At 37.0% G+C, this 17,361-nt stretch overlaps 1 protein-coding gene across 1 annotated transcript in view; it reads right to left on the bottom strand.

Moving 5' to 3' along the window:
- The window catches only part of LOC107993146 (titin), a 207,009-nt gene that overhangs the window by 75,338 nt on the left and 114,310 nt on the right, over positions 1-17,361 (bottom strand). The window contains 20 exon segments of the mRNA XM_062077058.1: positions 150-279; positions 446-612; positions 1,374-1,530; positions 1,606-1,944; positions 2,279-3,011; positions 3,256-3,595; positions 5,642-5,828; positions 6,020-6,191; positions 6,317-6,836; positions 7,109-7,510; positions 7,639-8,641; positions 8,760-11,461; positions 11,768-12,022; positions 12,104-12,247; positions 12,458-12,974; positions 13,196-13,335; positions 14,072-14,244; positions 14,344-14,566; positions 14,936-15,337; positions 16,097-16,498. Of these exon segments, the coding sequence (XP_061933042.1) occupies positions 150-279; positions 446-612; positions 1,374-1,530; positions 1,606-1,944; positions 2,279-3,011; positions 3,256-3,595; positions 5,642-5,828; positions 6,020-6,191; positions 6,317-6,836; positions 7,109-7,510; positions 7,639-8,641; positions 8,760-11,461; positions 11,768-12,022; positions 12,104-12,247; positions 12,458-12,974; positions 13,196-13,335; positions 14,072-14,244; positions 14,344-14,566; positions 14,936-15,337; positions 16,097-16,498 (9,108 nt within the window).

Genomic DNA, 17,361 nt, shown 5'->3' with positions numbered 1-17,361 from the left:
TTCCTTCTTTTCTTTTTCTATTCATAATATGGAAGAGAAATCGTTTCACGTGTGCATGTGTTCCTTCGTAACACTCTAAAGGCAAATCCCGTAGATTCAATCGCGTCTCGTGTTAGCAATTGAATTTGTATCTTTTATTCAATTCTTACTTTTTACGATGAGTTTGGCGGACGTTTCTACGGTACCGGCTGAGGTGGTAGCCCGGCAGGTGAAGGTGCCAGTGTCTTCTTCGTACGTGGTTGCTATCAGCAACACGGCGTTGTTGCCTTCGTGAATCATCTGGAAAATTGAGACGTTTCAATTTATCGTTAAGTTCGAAATTGAATCGAAATTAGAAGAGAATGTATAATGAGATATTTTATTGATTTTATATTCAAATTTAATTATGAATATTTAATATCTCATTGTTTAAGAAGAATTAATTCGACTTTGGAGGTTAACTCACCTGGAAATCGGGTGATTGAGGAATTAGGGCACCTTCGCGATACCATTGGATCGTTGGCTTTGGTTTAGCTGGAGTAACTTGAGTCTTGAATTGTGCTGGCTGTCCCTCAAACACTATTTGATCTTTCAGTGGTGACAATTTAGGGAGAACATCAGCTGCATCAGGGGCTAAAACAAAATAATGATTATTTAATATATAGTAAATAAATGTATAATTTATAACGATTATTAAACTTATGATTTTTTCGATATTGTATTTATTTTGCATGTTATACATAAATCACGTAGTATGCCTCAATCACAAACTGTCTAAAAATTTAAGAAATAATTCTTTAAACAAAAAAAAATGATTTTTATAATTTTGTTCGATTAATTCTGAAGATAATGATCTCTGGTAAATCAATAAAAAATCATTAAAAGCGTGAAAACTTGCTCTTTAAAATGCCTTTTTACTTATTTAAATATGATTTTCGATTCCTGAGATATCGTCGTAAAAAAAAAGGGTAATTTTCAATCGTTTATTATATCTATACTTGTCTTTTATTCAGACTTCTCGCTTGCACTTTCGGACCTCTCAATGACCTACCTCAAACTCCAAACGAATAACAGCGATTCTTTAAAATAATATATATTTCCAAGAAAAAATATAAATCGCAGCCTATTCATAATATTCTAGCATTAAATACTATGAAAATTTTGAATATTTATCTCGGACAACCAATTGAGATATCGAGATAATAAGAAAATAAGAAGTTTTTTAATCTCTCTAAAAAGTATCATTTATGATTTTGCAAATGATGACCTATTATCTTAAAATATATAGAATCTCAAATTTATTTAATTTCACATTTTCACATTATTTAAGATACAGAGTTGAGTTAGAATGTTATTGAAATTTTTGCATTAATGAATAGTGTTGAATTTCTTACCAAGAACTCTGAGGTTTGCTGAAGTAGTGACATCACCGGCTGGATTCTTGGCAATACATTTATAAACTCCCTCATCTTCAGGGAATGCCTCAGAGATCCTCAAAGTGCAAAGGTCACCATCCTTCTGCATTTGGAAATATTTAGATGGTTTGATAACCTGCAACGATAAATCAATTTTAGCTTCCCGGATAAATCATTTTTTAATCCAAACGTATTATTTTATCATGCATACCTTGTCGCCTTTCTTCCATTGCACCGTGGGTACTGGTTTCCCAGTGATCCTACACGCGAATGCGACGGACGTACCCTCTCTGATAGTTTGATCTTTCAACGGCTCCAATACTTGCGGCGCCTTCTCGACGCCAGGTGTCGTTGGTTTCGCGGTTTTGGCGGGAGATTGAGGACCACGGACCGTGCAGTCGGCATCACAACGCGCCTCTCCAGCGCTGTTTATCGCAACGCATTCGTATTTACCTGAATCTTCTGGTATGGTTTCCAGAATCAACAGGGTATAAGTATTGTCTTCTTCGAGTGTCTTGTAACGAATGTCTGCCGTCACTTTCTTGCCATTCTGTAATTGATTACAATTGGTTTTAGTGAATAATTTCTACATTAGTGATATATAATAATATAAAAATGTTTTTGTATAAATTTATTATTTAAATAGTACTATAAGAAAAGAATTATTTGTAAAATAAAATTATAAAAATTTTATATAGAACTTTACAATTTGCAATTCTTGTCATTATTCATCAATTAACTAAGAGTCCCTAATTTCACCAATTAAATTATTTCTCATATTATTGTAATTTAGTTTCAATATTCGATACTCTTTAGATCATTTCAGATCATAATTAAAAATTATTCCATTATATTAAATCAAAAAAAGAAAAAACGCCTATTACCTTCAACCAATAAACATCCAAAGGCTTAGTTCCGGTCACTTTAGCATCAAATCTAGCCAGTTGGCCAGTGGTGACGGAGGTGCTTTGAATGGTGGACAGGAAGCTAGGTGGTACTACTCCACCTCTGCCCGGTTGCCTTCTACGCTCCTCGACTACCAAATTCGCACTGCATTTCGCCTTCCCACCACGATTTTCAGCGATCACGGAGAACACACCGGAATCCTCCATGAAAACTTGACGAATGATCAACACTGATTTCGTGCTGAATGTGTAAATCTGAAGATCCGGAGAATTCTGAATGGGGAAATCCTCGCGGTACCATTTAATGGACGGCAATGGATCGCCGTCGAATTCAACCTCGAATCGTGCTTGTTCCTGCTCGAATGCTCTGCAAGGTTGAATCTTCTTCGTGAACACAGGAGGTTTGGCAGGTTTCGTTGGACCTTGAACGATGCGCTCCTGAGTTTTCGCTTTGTGCTCCACCTCAGTCGTTTCCGTAGCCGTTATCTTTCTGGTGATTTCTAGATCTCCTTTGACTTCTTTCTGGATCTGTTTCTGCTTAGCTACGTGCACCTCGCGGCCGTGCACCGTGGATTCCGATGGCTCTGGAGGATACCTTCCTTTCACGCGCTCCATATCAATGTCCACTTCTGTCGTGTGTGGCTTCTTCACGAATTTCTGTTGGGTTGTTGTCTGTTGGATCTCCTGAATTTTCTCGTCCTTCTTGTCTTCCCTGGAAATTTTCAATTTTTTCATTTGTTTATTTATTTATTTTTGAATAATGGCTTCGTAAATTGAATTAGAAAATATAATTCGTGTCCATTTTTTAATATGTAATATGTCAAGAATGAGATATATTTGAATTTAATCAATTAACATATAATATGTAATATGTTATAACAAATAAATAATAATGTATATATATTTTTAATATTATATAAAATTAAAGGAAAATGGAAATGGAAAGCGTTACTTACAGCGTCTCCTCGTATTGTTGGGCCATTCCCTTCGCCACAGAATGGGCGACAACTTTTTCACCAGGAATGGCGAACTGGTGGCTGGATTCTCTCAATCTACTCTCCTTTAAGACTTGCTCCTCCTCGAGGGTCATCAGTTTGTTGTAATAGTCTTCGTTTTTCTTACTCTTCACAGATTTTTGCCATTCGGTTTCTGGTTCTTTGTAGACTTTCTGTCCAAGGTGTTCAGTGGCGATCTCGATGCCTTGAGAGATATTATGGTGCCTTTCGTCGAAAACTTTCTCGAGCTCTGTGTTCTGTCGCTCCGTTTGGTATTGGGTCAGCCCGTAATCATACCAAGCTAGGGGAAATACACGTTAGACTTCCATCCGTTTTTCGAATTTATGTCACAATGCATGCCAGACGAATTTCGGAAACATTCAATTTTTCGACTGAAAATATGGCGTCTTCTCGATCACTTTGAATTTTTATATCACTTTTATAATTGCAAGTAAATAATAAAAAGACGAAAGGAATAATTTTTCTTTAGAATATCCTAATATTTTATTTCATTCGAATATCAGCAAAAATTTAAAAAAAAAATGTTGAATGATGTATAATTCTGAATTTTTTTTAAATTATTAAAAATTATTAAAAATATGAGATAAATAAAACAAAGAATTAATTATTTATATGAAAATAATAAATAAAGATTAAATTATAACTAAATTATTATTTATCAAACTTGTCGAATGATATCGAATAAGAGACAAAGTAAAATCGAGGAGGAACGCTATATTTTAAACAAAAAAAATCACGGGGAATTACGACACAGTACTTCATTGGCGATGCAACACATAACGACGCCAGTTGCGCGAGAGGGACAGGACGCCCGGAAACCAGGCAACCGGAGACAGAGGTGGACATCCGGATGATTCAAGTTAGATCACGTGGAACCGCGGTTCCAATCTCGTTGGAATCACATCGAACAATCAACAATACTGAACATTTCTCATTGACAAATACAGAGAGATCCAGTAAATAGTTATTTCTAAATTAAAAAATTTATATTTTAATAAATTACGATGACTGAATAAAGATGATACTTCTTTTTCTTTTTTATAACACTGAATCTCTGCTGTTTGAAAATATCATTTCAAGGATAACGAGGGGTTTTATATACACGTTTCTTAAATAAATCCATCACGCGACGAGTATTATTTACATCGATGTTAAATAGCACTCTGAGAAATACGGATCCTGCTCATAACAAAATTAATAATAATGAAACCTATTAGATGAATAATGTTATGTAATGAATAATAAATAATACATTAAATAAAATTGATTAAATGAAATGATTTTTTAATATATGTATAAATAAATACAAAATATCGAAAATAATAGTTGAGCAATATACCCGTTTTCTCCAGTGCAATAAAAATTGGCCACACGGAGGAAAATATATCATGCAAAAAAAAAAAATACGAATTAATATAAAAAATAAAAATAAATTTGATGATCTATCGTTACTTCTACTAATGGTAATCAATATTTTTCTCCGTGTACATTTCATGTTTGATAAAACATGAAAGAAAATGAAAGACAATGACAATACATATGTGTGTATACACATACAGTATACATGTGTATATATATATTATATATACAAAAATAAGCAAAATAATCTATAATAACGACTTGGTTTCTTTTTGGTTTGTATTTCTCATACCTGAAAACGCCGAAACGAAGATACCTTTTAGCCGAGATTGCTCGAATATGCCCGTCGAAATCCCGAACCCCAAAGACGAACAGGAAGAAGAAGAAGAAGAAGAAGAAGAAGCTGCTTGTGTCGCCCGAGGACGATCTTTCGAATCCTTTCGTAACATTTTCTTTCTTTTTTTTTTTTGGCGGAAGAAGGAGAAAAGGGACAATACATGGGTAAGGTATATATGTTCGAGTGTTATTATTGTACTCGAATGGAAATGTATGTGTCGTATCGATATCTCATGTAGGTACTGTGTTGCGGTTGTCGTTTATATAATATCTTTCGATTGCATATATACGTAATACCATACTATTCTATTTAATTTTAATATTATTTTATATATATATATTTTTTTCGTGTAGTATTATATATAGTGCCATATGTTTGATATATCGATGAAATATATCTAACATTGTTCTTTGTTTTATGTGCGTGCATTCTTTGCGAAGTGGTAGATCAATTTATTTGTAACGAATAATTGATTACTGTCCCCATGTATTATAATATTCATGTGTTCAGAAGTTCATAAATAAAATAGAATATTATGTTTCAGTGAAGTATAAATAGATTTCATGAGACGCAAAGAATGCGACGACATGTTCATGTATTGGAATATATGTTTCGGGATAGGTAACTTACGTCTTGGCGAGTTCTTCAACACGCCACGATAATCATCGCTTCGTGGTTTCACTGTCAATGTGGTTTCGGTACGTGCCTCGCCTACTGAGCTTCTCGCGATCACTTCCACTTTTCCGTGATCATATTGCCTCGTTTTCGGGATGTCCAGATGATACATGCCGTCATAAGTCAGTTTATAACGTGATCCCTATGAAAATTTATGAATAAAGGGAATTCGTGAATTATAAAAATTTAATATATTATTACAATCGCAATTGTAATTTAATTTTAATTGTAGAATCTTATATTATAGAAGTTCGCAATGGAGAATTTTAACTTTTGATAAGGAAAATAATTTTTTTCCTTTAAATTCGAAAATATAAAAATATTGATGCTCACATTGACCACAGTGTGTCCATTGATGATCCACATGACACGGGGTCTTGGGTGACCAGTGACACGACAGCAGAATCTGGACCAATCGCCCTCTTCGACAGTCACTGGTTCTGGTTTGCTCACAAATGTTGGGGGCGCCCTCACCTTCTCTTCTTCACCTTCTTCCTCAGGTACTCTGTGCAGAATATTCACGCATAAGATAATGATTCAATGTCTCTGTAAAGTATACTATATATAAAACTTTTCTACACATTTCTTGAAAAAAAGAAATATTGATTAATAAAAAAAAATGTTTATTACATTTGCCATGCAGCTTCCATTTCTCTGATCTTTTCGATACTCTTCATGCCCTTCGGTAATTGGGACTCGTAAATAATTCCAGGTTTGCCAGCCGTTCGAATCACCGCCCGTGTCTCGTCCATTCCATAAAGATTCGTGGCCCTGCAAAGGTATTCGCCGCTATCTTCAGGATAGACCCAGCCGAAGTTCATGGCCACGTAACCAAAGTCGTAAATAGGGGTGAATCTGTTCTTGTGCGGTAAAGGTTTGCCATTGAAGAACCATTCGACTTTCATGTTTGGATCGCCGACAGGCGCCAATTGACATTCAAATTTAGTGCTGTTCATTTCGACTAGCTCAGTTTGATCTTGGATCTGGGTGACGAAACGAGGTGGTTGTTTCTTGTCCGCGTCGTAGAGATCGTCCTCCGTAAGATGGACTTCTGAGGTGTATTTTTTGATAGTTGCTTCCATCTGCATCAATGCTTCCGACTTTTTCATACCTTTTGGCACTTGGTTCTGTAGAATGATGTTTGGCAACTCTGTGAATAAAGGAATTAGCGATTTTTAAAACTATTCTATTGGATAAGTCTTAATAAAAATTTTTAATAGAAGTGAGAATTATCGAAAAATAATTATACTTTTTAAAAAGTTAATAGCAAACTTTTAAAGATTATGAAATATTTTATTTGGTATAATTTCCGACGACGAAAAAAATAATGAAAAATTTTTATAAAGTATTAGTAAAATTTACAAAAGATATACAATATATAACAAATTTAAATTTTTCTAAAGATAAAATCAAAACACTTACTTTTGCACGATACTGATGCCCTAGTGGTGTCTTCTCCGAGATCATTGATAGCTTTGCACACGTATTCTCCCGAGTCTTCAGGATAGACGTATAAGATATCCATAGATACGAATCCCATGTCGTACATCGTTCTGTATCTGTGTCCAGCCGGGATCAATTTTCCATTTCTGTACCATTCGATACGCAGATTCGGATCATCCTTCGGTTCCACGCGACACTCAAACCTGACCGCTTCTGATTCATCCACTGTTGCTGATTGAATATGCGTGATGAATTTCGGTGGTTGACGTGGTGGCTCTTCAACAGGTGATGGTTCGCTAACTGGACCACGTTCTAGTTCCTTCAATTTCTCGCCACTCATGCCTGAAGGCAGCTGCGAGTCGAAATCTATGGTTTTCTTAGCTGGAATATTTAAAAATTGGTTATATTATTATTTGAAACGAAATCTCGAATACTTTTAATATCTAGAAATGTTAATTTTTAAAAAAAGTCTAGAAAATAAGTGAGTAACTATTAATAATTTTACTTACATTTACAAGTTATAGTAGCTTTAGTGGTAGCAGAACCCCACTTATTGGTAGCTCTGCAAACATATTCGCCGCTGTCTCTAGCATAAGTATACGACATATCTAATGAGATAAAGCCAAAATCGTTTATCTGGTGCACGCGAGATCCAGTGGCGAACGATCTTCCATTGTGGAACCAATCGATGCGCATCGTAGAGTCGCCGACAGGTTCGACTCTGCAATCGAAATGACTGGATGCGCCTTCTTCTACCTCGATATCCTTTAACTCGACGGTAAACTTGGGAGGATTGGGCGTCTCTTCTTCGGTCAATATCTCATCCTTTTTGTACAAAGCCTCTTCCAACTTCTGGATACTCTCCGTTCCAGTCTTGAAATTGGTAGGCAGCTGGGGTTCCAAGATAATCCCTTGTCGTCCACGGACTTGAAGTTTACACGAAACTGTTGCTTCGCCATGGCGGTTGGTCGCCTTGCACGTGTACAGGCCTGAATCGCGTTGATAACAATTGGCCACTTCCAGGATAACAAAGCCAAAGTCGTGGATGGTCTTAATCCTGGTTCCAGCCAGAAGAGGTTTTCCATTATGGAACCATTCCACCCTCATGCTAGAGTCGTTGATAGGTGTCAATCTGCATTCGAAATGAGCCAAGGAATTCTCGGTTAGGGTTAAGTCGGACGGAGTTGTAATGAATTCCGGTGGTTTCCCCGTATCGTCGTCCGGGATCACTTCGCCTGGCTCGTTTCCAAGACCTTCTAGCTCGGCTATCTTATCGATGGTGCCCTCCATTCCCTTTGGCAGTTGGGATTCGAGAATGATGCTTCGTTTCCCTGTGCACTTCATGGTACAGGTAGTCACTGCTTCGCCATAGTCGTTTGTTGCTCGACAACTGTATTCGCCAGAATCCTCTGGATAAATGGGCGAGATCTCAAGGATCACGAAGCCGAAGTCACAGAAGGTGCGGAAACGAGTGCCTGTTCGCAGCGGTTTACCGTTCCAGAACCATTCGACCTGTGAACAGTTTTTGTTTTCTTTGTATAATTTATTTTCCTTTTTTGTTTGATGATACTTAGAATTGATTATTTTAAATATCGAGATAAACGAGAATAATAATGAATAATACAATTACCTTTAGTTTTGGATCGTCAGTGGGTGTAAGTCTAGCTTCAAAGTGCGCGCTCTCCCCCTCGCGAAGGCCATCGATATTGCTCAAGGGCACAGTGAAGACAGGAGCTTTTCCTCTTTCCTCGACGACCTTTTCGTCTCTTGTACGAATCATTGAATCCTCTAAAGTCTGGATCTTTTCCAATCCACCTTCCATTCCCTTAGGAAGTTGAGATTCCAAAATGAGACTCGATTTGGAGTAACATTTTAAGGTCGCCTTAGTCGTGTCTTCGCCGTATTTATTGAAAGCTCTACATTCGTAGACTCCAGAATTTTCCTCGTAACAATACAATATATCCAAAATAACGATACCAAAATCGTGGAAGGTTCTATATCTATGTCCATGAGGCAGTTTCTTTCCATTGTAGTACCATTCAACTTTCAAGTCTGGATCATTGACAGGTGTAAGTCTGGCCTCGAAGTGAGCAGATTGTCCTTCGACCAGTTTCGTGATATCGGAGATTTGCGTGATGAATTTAGGTGGTTCTGCCACTGGTGTCGTTGGCGTGGTAGGTTGTTCACCACCGTAACTCTCCAACTCCCTGATTCTGGCTAGAGAATCGGGTTGCAATGAATCGAGATACACTCCGCTCTTTCCAAAGCATTTCAACGTAGCTTTGGTGTAATCTTCGCCGAATTTGTTGCTTGCCTTGCACACGTACTCTCCAGTGTCATGAGCCATCACGCCAGCAATGTCCATCACGACGAATCCAAAGTCGGATACCATCTTGAATCTGGACGAATGTCTCAGAGGTTGTCCATTGTGGAACCATTCGACTTTCATGTGAGGATCCCCGACTGGGATCAGAGTGCACTCAAAGTGCGCCGATTGGCCATCCTTTAGACCTTCCAGAGATTGGATATGGGTGGTGAACTTTGGTTTTTGTCCTTTAGATTTATCCACGCATTCCAATTGCACGCTAATCTCAGCCTGGCCCCATTTATTGGTAGCCCTGCAGGAGTAGGTGCCAGAGTCCTCTATCTTGGTTCCAAGAACTTCGAGAACGACCATGCCAAAAGCATAGACCGTTCTCGTGCGATGGCTGGCCTCTAACGATTTTCCATTGTAAAACCACTCGACTACCATTGTTTGATCACCAGTTGGCGTAAGAGATGCCTCGAAGTGAGCTATCTCCCCTTCAGATAGATTGGTCAGATTCTCGAATTGAGACGTGAACACAGGTGGATGACCTTCTTCACTCTCCGGTGGAGCTCCTTCTTGTCGTTTTAATGATTCTTCTAAATCTTGAATTGCTTCGAGACCTTCCTTGCCCTTTGGATGTTGGGATTTCTCAATGATGTTCTCCTTAGTCGAGCAATAGATCGTGGTTGAGGTAAAGGCCTCTCCCGCTTTGTTGTAAGCTTTACAAGTATAAATTCCAGAATCACGATCGTATACATCGGTCAGATCCAAAGTAACGAAACCAAAATCGCTGGTCATCTTGAATCTGGACCCATGCTCCAGAGCTTTTCCATTGAAGTACCATTCGATCTTCAAATTTGGATCCTCCTTGGGCTCAACTTGGCCCTCCAGATGAAGAGGTTCAGATTCACCCAGCTTGAACTCTGGCTGCAGAGGCACTGTCCACACAGGTTTCGGATATTCTTGTTCCGGTCCAGCGTCCGGTCTTTTCAATTTGGATAGATAAGCATCTTCTACTTCTTTCACTTTTTCCAATCCAGCCTCTCCTTGGGGATGCTGAGTCTGTAGATAGATGCTCTGTTTGCTAGTGCATTTCAAAGTGCCTGATGTTTGGGCTGATCCCTTCGAATTCGTAGCCTTGACGATCACCACTCCTGAATCCTCCTCGTAAGCGTGGGTAAGGTCCAAAGCTACATATCCAAAATCATAAGTTGATTTGAATCTTGCTCCAGTTGGAAGCGGTTTTCCATTGATGAACCATTCGATCTTCATCGTCGGGTCTTTGGATGGTTCCACGTTACACTCGAAGTGCGCATTGTCACCTTCCACGCACTCGACGTTATTTAAATGAGTGATGAATACTGGAACTTCGTATATTGGCTCTGGTTGCTCTGTTGTGGTGACATGAGGTTGTTCCAAAGCATCGATCTTTGGAAGTGCGTCAGGATGAAGAGTATCACCAAGCAACCAATGGCGATCGACGATCTTCAGGCTGCAGGTGGATACAGCTTCACCAAGAAGATTGGTGGCTTTGCAAGTATATATGGCGGAATCGTCGGATCTGAGGCCATTGATGGATAATGTGACAAGACCAAAGTCGAAGGTACTGCGAAGTCTGGTTCCAGTTTGAAGAGCAATCCCGTTCTTGAACCATTCCACGCGCAGATTTGGATCTGCTCTTGGTTCTACCTGAGCCTCTAAGTACACGTGTTGACCTTCCACGAGTTTGTCGTAACTCTCTAGATGTTTGGTGAATACTGGTGCTTGTTGAGGTGTCGTGTCCACGAACATTTCCGGCACTTTGTTCATCTCTGCCTCTTTCAGTTGGATCTTTTGCCATGCATCCGGTTGCAAACTTTCGGCATCGATGGCCGAGCGCGCTTTCACTTTTAAGGATATCGAGGAAACTGCTTCACCGGCTTTATTAATCGCTTTACAGGTGTATACACCTGAATCCTCCGTGATTACTTTCAGGATATCTAAGGTTACGTAGCCAAAATCGTGGCTTACGTGGAACCGAGATCCTATTGAAGATATAAATTGATATTGAATTATTGGAATATGTATTTTGAAAAAAATATTTAAATATTTAAGTTTTATCTAATTTTTTAATAGTATTTTATTCAAAATATTTTGGATCTTTTTACAAAATTGATTAAATTAAATGGTCTCGAAAAAATAAAATATTGAAAGTTTGTAGAAAGTAATAATAAAATACAGAATAAAAAAATATAAGATATGTGTATAATAAAAAAATTATGCTTTTCAGAACATGATAGAACTTAATAGATTATTTAATCCTTTCTTATTGTTGCATGTAAAATTCTTACCCATTTTTAGTTCGACTCCATTTATGTACCACTCGAATCTTAAACTGGCATCACCAACTGGAACGACTCTGCATTCATATCTAGCCATTTGACCTTCCCACAATTCTGTGGGTCCAGTTAATAATTGCGTGAAGATGGGTTTGTCGAATACTTTTTCTGGCTCTTCAGTGCGACTCGGTCCTTTGTCGGCTTCAAGTTGGGCGATCTTACGTTGCGCTTCGGGATGTTGGGTATCTAATTGAATACTCGCTTTACCTAAATATGAGAAATCGAGAATAGAATATTAATATAGATTTAGTTAAAGATATATTGATAAACATAGAATTAAATACTGACTTCTGATCTTCATCGAAGCAGTTGTAACTGCTTCACCAAGTGGATTGGTAGCACGACACATGTAAACACCTTCATCTTCCTCTCTAACATGAGTGATATCCAATGATACATATCCGAAATCGTGAACTTTGGTTATTCGTGAACCTGAACAAATAAATATTCATATAAATTTTCATATTTAATTTTAATTTTACAATTTTAAATTTAATCTATGAATTTTAAATTATATACATATATCCAAATTTTATGCTTCGTAATTTTCTAATTCTAGTCCCAATGAATTCTTAAACTTAACTTAATTTTCAACTTCAATTCTCGAAATTTTAAATTAAAAAATGGAAGAATTCGACTTACTTGTCTCAAGAGGAATTTCATTTCTGAACCATTCAACTTTCAATGTGGGATCTCCAACAGGAATCAATCTGCATTCGAAGTGAGCTGTATGTCCTTCGGGAATGGCATCGATGTTCTGCAACGGTTGAGTGAACACAGGTCTCTGCCTGGTTTGCGGTTCTGGCACTTCTGGTCTTTTCCAAGGTTGCTGAGCTTCCAATTCGCGGATCTTGTCCATTCCTTCGGGCCGTTGCGAGTCGAGAATAATATTATCTCTTGGAATTACTCTCAGCTCAATCGAGGATACGCATTGACCTAAAGCGTTGATCGCTCGTACGGAGTATTCTCCCGCATCTTCGGGGACAGCATGGCCGATATCCAGAGCCACGTATCCGAAATCAAACGTCACGTGGAACCTGGAAGCTGATGGAAGTGGTTTGCCGTTGTGGAAGAACTCAATTCTCAAGTTGGCATCGTGAAGAGGCTCAACTTGGCACTCGAAGTGGGCTGTTTGTCCTTCGTAAACTTCAGTGGTACCCTGGACAAATTTTGGAATTTGGAATTTGAAAATATTCATCAAATACGCGAGATCGTATTCTGATTATATAGAAACAAAATTTATTATTGAATATTATAATTAATATATAATATTATAATATTATTGAATATTAATTTATTGAATATTATATATTTATAATTAACTATTACAAAAGATTATTGATTGAAAATACGAAAAATAAATTTTTGAAAAATATTTACCCTGAGTTCCGTAACGAATCTTGGAGGCGTTACTGGAGGCTCTTCGACTTCTAAGCGGGCTGGACGACCTTGGGCCTCGAGTTCACGAATCTTTTCAAGGCCATCTGGGTGTTGCGTATCTAGAAGTATGCTACGGCGAGCTATGAAAAAATAAATTATTATTAAAAACAATCTCATCAATAATAATAAAAAACATAAGTATATAAATTACTATTTCAATTTATCAATCAATTATATCCTTCTCTTATTGTAAGCATGACAAATATCGACCGCTTCTATCATATTTTCTACATTTACTTCTACATTCACTTCGTGGTCTGTCTTCCAATCCTTCAAACGTGACACGTCGACTAATATGACGATATCTCGGTTGTTTACACATATTACAAAATTCATCTTTCCTACAATCTTTATTATCTCGAAAATTTAATTCAGATTTTCTTCCCCTTCCAAAATAAATTTCATCACCGGGATATGATTTACATGAGGAGTTAACATACTCGTATTGATTCTTGTCGTATAAACGATTTTTATGCACTTTACCAGAATCCATGAATTGCTTGTCACATCTAAACGTGGTTAAAGAAAATGGGCCAAATCTAGGTTTAACGGTCGATGTGTCTCCTCTTCGAAAGTATGGCGGTGGATATATCTTTCTACTCTCGTAACGCTTAACATTGCAAGCTCTTTCGGGAGATTTCAAAGGTAGGAAACGAGGGGGGAAGAATCGTTCTTTTTTTGCTAAGAAAGCAAAGATACAATTTTTCAATTTTTGAATCTTTAAAATTTATAAATCTACGAATTTTTTTTAAATTTTTATTCGATATTAAATATTCCGTACTATTCCAATAATTATAAATTCAAAAAAATGCTTACAGCCAATTTTGATGGTGCATGTGTTGACAGCCTCGCCAGCCAAATTCGTAGCCTTGCACATGTAAGTGCCAGCATCTTCAGGATAAGTGTAAAGAATATCAAGAGCCACATAACCAAAATCGTGCGTTTTGCGGAAGCGATGCCCTGTCTTTACAGCAACTCCATTCACGAACCTTTGATTGTAAAATCAATTCAATTTTATTAAATCTAATATTTCCGCACGATTCGATTGAACGAATAATTTAATTAATTCGAAATACGAATCAAATTACCATTCTATTTTTAGATTTGGATCGTTGATAGGTTCGACGCGACATTCCAAGTGAGCGTGTTCACCCTCCTTTAGATGATCCAGATTGTTCAATGGCGTCAAGAATACGGGCTTTTGGTGTACAACCTCTTTCTCAACTTCTTGCTTCACCTCCACGGTCTCTAACTCGCGAATCTTCTGTAAACGCTGAGCGTCAAGCGTGTCCAAATATAGGCCTTGTTTCGCTGTTCAAAAGAGCAGATAATTTTTAGCTCTGTTATTTCTCACAAAATAATTTAATACATAAAAACAATTACTCGACAACTTATAAATTTGGATACGAATCGAAAGGTTATAACGCACGTTTTGACATATATGAGATTGTCAAATATTTATAATTTTTTAAAATTTCGAATAATTATGACAATAAAAAAAAACTATGAAATTATTTCCATATCATATTTCTTAAAATCTCTAGATTTTATTATTTCCCAACTTTTTTTTAATTTTTTTATCAAATTATCACGATATTTTTTAATTTCCAAAATTTTTTTCTAATTTATTTAAGAGAACGCTATATTTAATTTCATATAAGAATTTATTTAAATACTCACAATCGACGCTGATGACGCAAGTAGTAACAGCCTCTCCAACAGCGTTTCTTGCTTTGCACATGTAAGTTCCAGAATCTTCCGGATAAGCGTAAAGAATATCGAGAGCGACGTATCCAAAGTCATAGGTAGTCTTGAATTTGTGTCCTTGAGGAATAGGTCTCCCATCTCTGAACCATTCCACCACCATAGTTGGATCATTAACAGGTGTCAACGTCGCTTCGAGGTGAGCGCTCTTTCCCTCCGGCAAATGTTCGATGTTCTTCAATGGCCGTCCGAATTTCGGTCTCTCGGCGACGATCAGATCCTCTTCCTCTACCCGTTTGTAACGCGAGTCGTCTTCAAGATATTGTATTTTCTTCAGGGCGCTTTCGTGTTGCGTTTCGCGAATAATCGAAGAGCGAGCTGTAATTTAGCGTTTTTATTCAACAATCCTAAATTTCTTTTCTTTCTTTTTTTTTTATATTAAATATATATTGCGCTTGGAGGACAGAAGGGTCTAGACTAATCATCGAAAGAAGATTATTTGTACTTTGATGAATCGTAAATACAAGAAGTACATGTGAACGAATATAAATAAAAAAAATATAGAAAACAATAGGAAAAAAACAACACGATGAAACATTCAAAAACAAAAGGGAGAAAAAAAGGTGATTGTACATCGTGTATGCATGTGTGTATACAATTTACAAAAAAGCAGAACTATGTTTCGAAGCCACGTTTAACTAATAAGCATTACAAAAACAGGGATGTCTAGGTAATCACAAAGTGCCTGGTTATATCCACCTGCTGTCCCCGTGCGTGATTTCTTTCTTGGAAGTTCGTGGAAATATATAATCGATTTCAAATTGAATTTTATATTATATTCGTTTTATCACAATATAATAATAATTTAGATAATAATAATATACGAGAGAAGATATTCCAAGCGAGATTGGAAAAATATCTCTGCAAATTTTCCTAACTCTCAGATATACCAACAAATTTCTCTTGGGAAATAATATTTACATAATTATAAACTCACAAAAAAAAAATACTAAATCAATTTCTAAATTATGACCTTCCACTCCCTCCTCTCTTTTTGCCTCGACTTACACACGGTGTACGAAAATCCTCGAAGACGAGAAATCCTCGTTTCACAATTCCACAATTCGGCTTACTTACATTTCACATCGAGATTGATCGAACTCTTCGCCGATCCCAATCTATTGGTTGCCTGACAGGTGTAGGTACCAGAATCCTCCGCGTATACTGTGAGCACGTCCAACGCGGCGAACCCAAAATCACAAGTGGTTCTGTACCTGTGACCGGTGGACAATGGTTTCCCGTTATGGAACCACTCCACCTTCATGGTTGGGTCGGGGTAGGGCTCAATGCGGCACTCATAGTGTGCGCTTTGGCCCTCGACAAGGGCGGTGGGCCCATTCAGTTGAACTGTGAATGATGGCCTCTCCTTAACCATGATCTCTTCTTCCTCCCGCCGCTGATATTTACTTGTGTCCTCCAGCGCCTGGATCTTCGATAAAGCGCTCTCGTGCTGCGACTCGAATTGCAGGGCCGCCTTGGCTGTGTTTGGGAATAGGTTTTGTCAGCGTGTCATTGTACACGTGTCGTGGCATGAAATATATGGCGAGATATGGAGATTTATTTTTATAGTGCGTGTCTATCTCGTGGAAATTGGATTTTGTTAGGGGTGTCTTTGGCTCTGCTTAGATTAATTCTTTCGCTATTTGAGTTTGAGATTGTTTGAAATAGTAATGTATTGTTAGTTATTTCTTTTTCTACTTATATATTTTTTTTTTTGTAACTCTTATGTGTTTCGCATTAAATTTTTTATTGATTTATATTTAAAATTTGTGAAGAACATCGTCTTATTAGAAGTTGATATTAAGATTATTCATTGACAAAGATATTTAATAAGATTGTAGAATGTAATATTCTTGTAGAAAAATCACATTCTTACTTTAGAAGATATTTTTAGAAGAAATAAATAATAATTCTGAGGTAACAAGTTAGCATAAATTGTGAATCGTGAGTTTATCATAGCGAAAAGATTAATTACGATTTATCATATGTAATTTAGTTTTGTTGAAAATATCAATCAATCAACATTCGAAAAATGTTAAGTCTTTTTAAAACATGTTTATGTATATGAACGATATGATATATTGAGAAAGTTTTACATAATTGCGATGTGTGATGTACGTGAAAAAGAAAAAAGAAAAAATAGTTGAAAAATGTCTGTTGCGGCCAAGAGTAAAAAATCTTCTTCTGCATTTCTTCGCGAGTTTCGTCGAACGAAAAATCCATCGAAACGTTAAAAAAAAATCTAACACCAAAAAAAAGCGAAAAAAATCGCTGCACACAAAAAATACAAAAAAAATGTGATCTATGTAAGCTACGTTGCTCCTATGCGTTTCGAAAGCTGG

This window comes from Apis cerana, linkage group LG7, assembly GCF_029169275.1.
Source record: "Apis cerana isolate GH-2021 linkage group LG7, AcerK_1.0, whole genome shotgun sequence".
Taxonomy (NCBI): Eukaryota; Metazoa; Arthropoda; class Insecta; order Hymenoptera; family Apidae; genus Apis; species Apis cerana.
The sequence above is the reverse complement of the archived record's forward strand: the minus strand, read 5'-3'. Positions and strand labels throughout refer to the sequence as shown.